This window comes from Sitophilus oryzae, unplaced genomic scaffold, assembly GCF_002938485.1.
Source record: "Sitophilus oryzae breed Bouriz unplaced genomic scaffold, Soryzae_2.0 scaffold_1745_pilon_pilon, whole genome shotgun sequence".
In the NCBI taxonomy this organism is placed as follows: domain Eukaryota; kingdom Metazoa; phylum Arthropoda; class Insecta; order Coleoptera; family Curculionidae; genus Sitophilus; species Sitophilus oryzae.
This window is the reverse complement of record NW_022146441.1, coordinates 3,335,191-3,344,160: the sequence shown is the minus strand read 5'-3', so window position 1 is coordinate 3,344,160 and position 8,970 is coordinate 3,335,191. Positions and strand designations below refer to the sequence as shown.

General features: G+C 33.0%; 1 protein-coding gene across 1 annotated transcript; it reads right to left on the bottom strand.

Annotated features, from left to right (window-relative positions):
* Nucleotides 1-3: 3 nt before the first annotated feature.
* LOC115882060 (thaumatin-like protein) lies at nucleotides 4-5,989 on the bottom strand (the record flags this gene model as incomplete). The annotated part of the gene is made up of 4 exons (XM_030899884.1): nucleotides 5,836-5,989; nucleotides 2,201-2,366; nucleotides 1,910-2,137; nucleotides 4-150 (listed from the first exon to the last, which is right to left on the bottom strand). Coding segments are annotated over exons 2-4 (540 nt in total), but the record flags the coding sequence as incomplete, so codon positions are not given.
* Nucleotides 5,990-8,970: the final 2,981 nt, after the last annotated feature.

Sequence of the window (8,970 nt, the reverse complement as noted above, 5' to 3'; positions counted from 1 at the left end):
GTTACAAGCGGAATTACAAGCAATGACCTGACTGCCGTCGGGGCTGAGGATCTGGAGTTCGGAGGGACATTGGCCGTTGATGTTGGTGGCGCATTTGGCTTGTTTGCAGCTGTACTCGCCTCCGTCGCCGTTGCCGTTAACCGGTTCGATCTGAAAGAAACTTAGTTTAGTCTCTTAATCTTCCTTCCGTAAGAGTCCATTTTACTGGTCCGAAAAAGTAGCAAAATAAGCGTTCGACATTTAACGTTTTGTATAAAACTGGATATGTATATTACACAAATGAAGAAGGAAATTAAAGATAAAGGATTATACTGTATCCGTATTGTAGCACATTTTTAGACAACTTCTTTATTTTTAGGATTTTGATGGTCAAACATCAACAAAATATTCCTTATGTTTGGATTAAATTTTCTCGAAAATAAAGACGTAATTTAAAAGTCCGTTACAATACGGAAATAGATTGAAGTTTTATGATTACAGTGATATATAATTTATATGGTTTCATAACAAATTGGTCGCTATTTTATGGCAAATGCTGAAGCTCTGCAAACCTTAATCAAGCCTTAATCAAGGCACGTGTGTTTGGAATTTTGGGTGTGGCTTAACACGACAGGATCGGGCTAAGCCTTAGGCAGATTTCTGAAATATAATATATATTTCCTTCGGCCACACACCCGCTTTACCCGACCCCTGAAAGCGACCATCTATTACAAACGACCGATCTATTACGAAATACAGCGTAATAGATTCTTAGGCTTAAAGCTTGATTTTCATGCATCCGTTGTCCGACGATACTATGATACCATATTAATTTTATTGGTTGAATTAAAAGGCTTCGATTGGTTAACCGTTTCTAACCAATCAAATTCGTTAAATTCAATTAATAAAATTAATATCGTATCATCGTATCGTCGGATAACGGATGTATGAAAATCAAACTTAACCTCTATGGGACCCCGGTAACTATATTTCCTCTTACAACGTGAATTAGGCAAAGAAAATAAAGTCCTTCTACTCTGGGCGCCAGCTCACCAAGAAAGAAGGTAATGAAAAAGAGAACGATCTATCTAGAAATGGAGCGAACACGCGCAAACTACACTAACTGGACCAGAATCGTTCTTTTACCGATCTAAAGCTGAACTCGAGAAACTGAAAGACTCAATTGATAACTTGGAAAGAGAATCCTCCAAAGGTCTAAGATACGCGAAGAAGTTTCTCAGGACTTATAGTCCAAGAGCTGGTGCAAAAACATGCAAGAGTTTTCTGAAGGCTCATATCAATCGAATCATTACACATTTTAGTGTTAAAAAGCAAAGGTACAGTCGGCAGTTCCAGTTCTGGGAAACCTGGCGCTGAGAAGCGCACAAAGGTGTAATTTTAATTGACACCACCAAATTGTTTTCTGAAAGCTCAAAATTTGTAGAGAACATTCGATTGCAATGTCAAACAAAAATATAACAGTGAGACAAAGCAGTATGGGGACACAAACCGGTCAGCGCTACCTCAAACGGGTGATTTCTGAAGGCTGAAACTTTGCAAGGCAAAACAATATATTTATTAATAAAAACAGTCTCGTCGATAATAGAACCCCGTCAGTCAGCAGGTGATGGAAGAGAGAATAGTAACATCGCCATTGTGGTGATAACGACATAAAAAATTATCTGAAAATACGAATCCACCAAGAAAGATTATGAAGAAAGACTCATTATCGAGGTGTGTTGTACAAAAGGACGGAATGTACCCAGTGCTCAAAAAAATCTGCATTGACTGCTTATCAGATAGATAGGCAATACGTTAAAATTCTCTAAAGTATATTTGGTACGATATGTTATTTCTGTATTTTTCTTATCCTTAGCTCAGTCTCCGCTTACGTTATAAAGCAAAAAAAATCAAAAACAATGACTCTTACCGAAGCCATACTGTTGTATCCGTCAACCAAAGAAATGTCATAATAGTCAATGTTTCCATATCCGTTCAGAGTGATTTCAATCAGTGTTACAGGAGGAGTACCACCGGCACCATTGCATTCAACCTTGTTGCCACAGTCACCAGTGTAACAATGGTTGTCCTGATCTTCGTAACACCAAGTCCTGGACCAGAACCTTCCTGCCCAGTCGCTGGCAGCATCCAGACTTCTCTGCAACGTAAAAATGGATACATTACTACATTTCTGGTAAATATTATAAAATGGTGCACTTACAGACTCTCCTTGGGCAAGTTTGAATCCACCATTGGCCAAGTTCTCTTTGCCTGGGTTGCCTTGGATACCTATCCAGATTGGACCTCCGTCTAGGTTTTGGATGTTGAAGCGGACAGCTTCGGAGCATGCTACTAAAGTAGCAACCAATGCGATAATGAATTTCATACTATAAAAGGAAAAGGAATGTGTATAAATATGTATATCGGGCTATTAGATGCAATATGCAATAGTCACACTACTGTACTAAATTAAGTAGACATATTAGTACTCGAATTGTCACTGGATTTTTAACAGGACACTGTCTCTTCAATGAACACCTCATTAGATTGAAGTAATTAAGAAATAACGGCGAATGCAGATTCTGTGGAGAAAATGGGAAACACCAGAACACCTTATCACTGAGAACTAACCTCTATAAACACCGTCCTAGATACTGGTTCTTTTCCAAGCCCTGAGACTCTATAATGAGTTATAATTCAAGAAAGAGAGAAACAATAAATCTGTAAGGTCGCGTATACTGATTTGTAGTAAAAATCATTACTGAACGCTATTAATTCTATTTATGCCCCTAAAATTACAAGGTTAATATAAGAGAAATGATAGTGTGTCAAAAAGAAAAATTACGTTGATGTTCAATGATCGAATGACGTTATTTGAAACAACATTGTTTAAAATTGATTATTGAAGACAGCTGTTTTTGAATTCCAGTTCACTGGCTAATTTAAGTGAATCTTTATTTTCTAATACATTTTCATCTTTTTTGAGTTGAATGCAAATTTTACAAGTACCTTTTTAATTTGCGTTTTATTCTATTCTTGGTACCAGCGATATTTAATTTACAATTATGAATTAAGTGGGTTTGGAGATAATTTTAATATGTTTATCAAGTTTCAATCAAGTGTAGGAAGCTAATGTGTTATTCTAAAGCGGTGTTTTTTAATCAATATACAGTGTGGTTCGAATTGTATTCCGAAACTTCGGCAACATATTCTGCAGATAAAAATAGTAAAAAGTTCTGCCATGTAGCATGTCCCTAAAATGCTTAGCTTGAGATACAGGGTGTAGAAGTTTCATTTATTTCATTTTTTTCCAAATAATTTCTTGAAGTAACGTCAATATTTGGATGAAAATTGGTGTCTGGGAGTTTTTGACATGAGAAATTTGGATTTCGATGTCAGTATGGCTCCTACTTGGTAGAGGGCGCCACCTATGTATTTTTAACTCGTTTGAAGAGTAATAACTCTTTCGTCCGTACCTGTATAAAAGAAACTAGGTAGTTAAAAAAATATACTTTTACGATGTTTTTACGTAAAAGGTCTCTTGATAAAAATATGAGTAATGGTTCTCGAGATATTTGAATCGAAATTACCAATACCTGTCATCATTGACATAAATTAAACATGTTGACTAATTAGTTATTAGACCAAAATCATAAATTTGCAAATGATTTTGTGCCAAAATTCAACTGTTTTATCATCATTTTTTTCGAAGAAAAAATTTATGATCAGTTTAAAAATAAAAAGTTCCCAAATTTCTCATTTCAGTCAAATAACTATCTACTCAACATATGTTTATTTTTAGTCAATAATGACATGTATTGACTATTTCCATTGTAAATAACTTGAGAACGGTTGCTCGTAGGAATTTTTACCAAGAGATATTTTTTACGTAAAAAATCACGGATTTTTTCACTCAGTAGTTTTATACAGGTACGGACAAAAAGTTACTACTCTTCAAAACAGTTAAAACACATGTAGGTGGCGCCACCTACAAATAGGAGTCATTTTGACATTAAAATCAAATTTCTCATGTCAAAAAACTCCCAGACACCAATTTTCATCCAAATATTGACGTTACTTCAGAAATTATTTGGAAAAAATCGAAATAAGAATGAAACTTCTACACCCTGTATCTCCGAAACTAAGCATTTTAGGACATACATTTATATGAACTTTTTTACTTATTTTTATCAGTAAAACATGCTGCCGAAGTTTCCGGAATACAGTTTCGCACCACCCTGTATATACAGAGTTTCGGACCACCCTGTATATACAGCGTTTCGGACCACCCTGTATATACAGAGTTTCGGACCACCCTGTATATACAGAGTGAGTCTTAAATAAGTGCAAATATTTTCAGGGCTGATAGATCTCGATGAAAAAAACATATTTACTTTGAAAATTTAAAAAATATTATTTTTCGCTTAAATCTTGAGAACCACTGGACCTTTTCTTGGTTTTCTTTCTTGTAGATTTAATCTACTACCTATGTTGCTATATATTATTAAGATATTATGTTTTTTAACTAAAATTTAAGAAATCTCCAAAATTTTTTTTTCAAAAATTCCAAATTTTCAAAAAAAAATTGCGAAAAAAAAGCTCACAGACGTCGAAATATACCACCCCTGAAAATATTTGCGCTTATTTAAGACTCATCCTGTATAATTTACAAACAATTTTAGATTTATAATTAACAAATATACTCAAATATTGACAACGTTGTAGGAAATGATTTGCACATTAATAGTTTTTACAACTAAAAACAACGCTAAGGAATTAAGCGATTTTATTGTAATATTTTACATTAAAATAACTGAAAATTTGAAGCCGCCCTGGGAAGGAAACTAAATACTCCGACCAATGGGCACTTACCCAAGCACCCTTGAGGCAGAAATCTACGCTATCGAAGTTGGTCAAAGAATGAAGTCCTCCTACTCTACTTAGAAAAACTCACTAGCTGGACCAGAACCGTTCTGCTTCCAAGTGGAAACCAACTTAAAGGTTGATTCTCACTATACCTTCCATATCACCTCCTTTCCGTTTACATAAAATATTATATCATGTAAATGAATAGGACAATGCACACTATCCGTTCCGTTTCCCTTCCGTTTCATATCGTTTCCTTCCGTACATTTTTTGACGGACGGACTGAAGCGTATCGAAAACAGCGTTGTCAAGTTCTTACATTTGTACCAATTCTATTAAAATTTTGCTGATATCTATTTATTCTTTTACCCCTTAATTAAATCTATTACCTTTTGCAAAAGATAGAAATTTTTAAAATAAAACTTTCGTAATGATATTAATTCTACAAGAAAAAGTATGGAATTGATACGGAACGGAAGCTTACGTATAGCGTCAATACAATAAAAAATACGGAACAGATATGGAATAGAAACGGAAGGTATAGCAACCTAGGAAAAGTCAAAGATTTTCCTTGATTTAAGTAAGAACAATCTTCGGATTGTCACGGGGTTTGTAACACACTGTGTTGACACTGTCTCCTCAATGAACAGTAAATTAAAGCTAAGAAACAACGGCGAATGTAGATTCTGTAGGGAAACGGCAGAACCTCATCACTCAAACAGTCTCAGATACTGGATTTAGTCAAGACCCTGAGACAGTATGATGATTTATAACTCAAGAAAGGAGATACAATAGATCTCTAAGATCGCGATAATTGAAAACGTGAATTAAGAATTAAATGTATTAAAAAGTAGAATTATTTTTGTTGTCTCCATATTAGTTACTAAATATTTTTGATTTTATTATATTCAATGAAGTTTGGACAGTTTTTAAGATATATTCATTCTACTATGCTAGAACTACAAAACAAGTGTTCGAAATTAGACTTACCTGAGCTGTTAATCTCTGATGCACAAATTAAAATTGATATTTCCTCAATCGTTCCATTGTTTATATACCAACCATTATCGTGCTTTCAGACTAATCTTATTTATCGGTTTCAAGTGTTTCTTTTCATGTATTATTGAACAGATATTTCCCTGCATTTAAGCCGAGTTTATTTTTAATAGTACAGGTACTTGTTTGTACGAGTTCTATTATTTACAATTAATATGTTGTAAACATATTTTCCCATTTTTTTTATATCCTAAAGTCAAATTTAGATACAGTATCTTCTTTCTGTCGAAACAAAGGAGTGTTGGTTTAGAAGTGAATAAGTTCTAAAGCCCCATCTACACCTAACGTTTTACCTGTTCGGTCAAAATGTATCAAGTAAAACCTTGATACATGTGAAGACGAAAAAACGATCCGATTTATTTGAACTGTGAACTGAATTAATGGCTTTCGACGCGAATCTCCCTCTACATTACTTCGTTACCTAACCTTTACATTACTTACACAACCTAATGGGCGAATTCATGACAAGACTGATTTGATTTCCCCTTACGTCTCAAGTGCTGTACGGTGGAGACACCAATCGTTCTATGGTCAACGCATAAAACACTTATTTTCTCTAATTCGGCCAGCGAAGGCATATCGAAGACGGTGTGCATCTGAAAGCGACAGTGTTGCCATATTAAAATGTGTAACATCTGCAATACGTTTGACGAAAATATTGTTGGATGAAAAATTTTTTCGTGTTACACATAGAATAAACAACAAAAACAAAAATTCTTTTATAGGTACTGAATATGTCGAACGATCGAAAAAAAATCGTTTAGATGGCTTGGAAATGATGATTAATGACATTTACCAAAATATTTTACAAAGTAACAGGCGATCTTCATTTCCAAGCCAACTCTGACGGCGTTCTTTCTTTGATCATATAATTATTTATTATATTAAATTGTTTAATGATAGAAAATCCGTATTATTAACGTACTGTACCCAAAATCCGTAAAAATCTACGGATTAATTAATAGTTCTTGGCAACACTGTCTCCGGCAACCACTCACTCTGCCGACTGAAAGCAGAACTACGGTGCAGTATTTCCCATTCGCTGCGCTGTAAACGACTATCAGCGCGCAGAGGCGCAGAGTTAAACTAAATTTCGGAATTCTCGGACAGGCCGACGGTAACGCCAGCTACATCTCGGACAGTTTTATGTCAAATACAATATGGATATTTTACAGATATCTTTAATAAGTTTATTACTTGAAAATCTATTTTTGCATAGTTTCACAAAAATAATGTAATTTTACAAATATTATTATTACCAAACGATACTATTTTCACTTTCATTTCATTTTTTTCACACACTTTGTTTGTATGTTTACAAATAATGAAATTAAATATATTTTTTTTTTTTTTTTTTTAAGTTAAGTTTTTCAAACTTAACTGATGTTCAATTTGAATCATATTTCACTTTCATTCATTTTAAGTTCAGTATCTCACAGGTGCTGTTTAAGTGTCAAGTGTTATAGCATTGTCAATAGTGTGACTTATCATACAATTTATTCTATAAATACAATAAATTTGAGTACCCGGACAATAATAGTAAACATTTCTTTTATATTAATTGAAAATAATATTTGCTTTTAAGATTTTTGTCTAAGATTATCAATTGAGAAAATAAAATTATGATTAAAGTAATAAAATATATCCGGTTGTAACAGTGGAATAAGGGTCACCAGAATAACGAAAAGGCAAATGAAGAGGCCAAACAAGGCTCAAAATCAATTAGACCAACAAATATCTAGAATAATGGAGACATTCATCAGGACAACAAATAAGACTTAGTCAAAATTATGTTTTTGACCTTTGCAATACATTGATATACGTATAGACATTGATATAAGTATTATAAAAAAAAGATATTAACATAACAATACAGTTTCATTTCACTGATGATTTTTATCTTCATATCACACAGTGGCGGCGAGTGAACGGGTTTTCGACATTTTTCCATGTCATTAAAATTGTCGATTTTGGACAAGTGAAAAATCATTTTCAAACAAGGCTTCAAAAAGTTGAATTTTTCACCGAACCAAACCATTTAAGCTTACAGTTATTTATATATTCGAATCTACATAAAATTTTCTATAAATCTTGAAATTTTCAAAATTTTATGACCTTGTTTTCTAGTTTTCTTAGAGCTCTAAAAAAGGAGCAAAAATATAAAAATATTCATTTTTTCTACATTTTTTTTTTAAAAAATATATAATTCCATAAAATTTACGATTTTGACCACCCACCGAATTTGATGAAAACACTATTATTTACTAATTAATGCGTGTACAATACAAAAAAAAATAAGTAGGGCCATGTGAAGTCTCACAATTCGGTTTTATATGTAGGCATAATTTTAGCCATCATCAGAAAAAAACTCGAAACAAGGGTTCGAAATATCATATTTCTCACCGAACCAAAGCATTTAAGCATATAAAAGCTTATATATTCGAAATGTACATAAAATTGCTACAAATCTTGACATTTTTAAATTTTATGACCTTTGTTTTCTATTTTTCTAGAGCTATGAAAGAGCTGTAAAAATGTCCAAAATTAGCATTTTCGACATTTTCCCATGCATATACCAGGTCATGAAAATTGACGATTTTGGTTTGAACCAAAGCATTGGTTTTGGCCGAACCAAGCATTTGCATTTTTCGGCAAAGGCTTATATATTCAGAATCTACATAAAATTTGCTGATGGGCATATGCTGAAATTTTCGAAATGTTATGGCCGTGTTTTCATTTTTTGTTTGATATAAAATAAGTTAATGGAACAGCGTTCAATATGTGTTCAAATTAAATTGGTATAAAATACGTAAAACAAAACTAATTGTTCCGTAATGCTTTTCGTAGAATTTATCGTGATAAATAATGTGCAATGTGCATATATATCGATTATATTGTAATAACACGTGCCGGGTTGCCAAGTTTATATTTTACATATGCATACGTTACTATCGTTTTTTTTAGTTTTCTTAAATTTTGCTGTATAAAAATATCTGATGACATTTAAAGGCAAATTGAATAATAAACATAAAAAGGAAACTGCTCTACATATATTTTGTTTATTTCTAG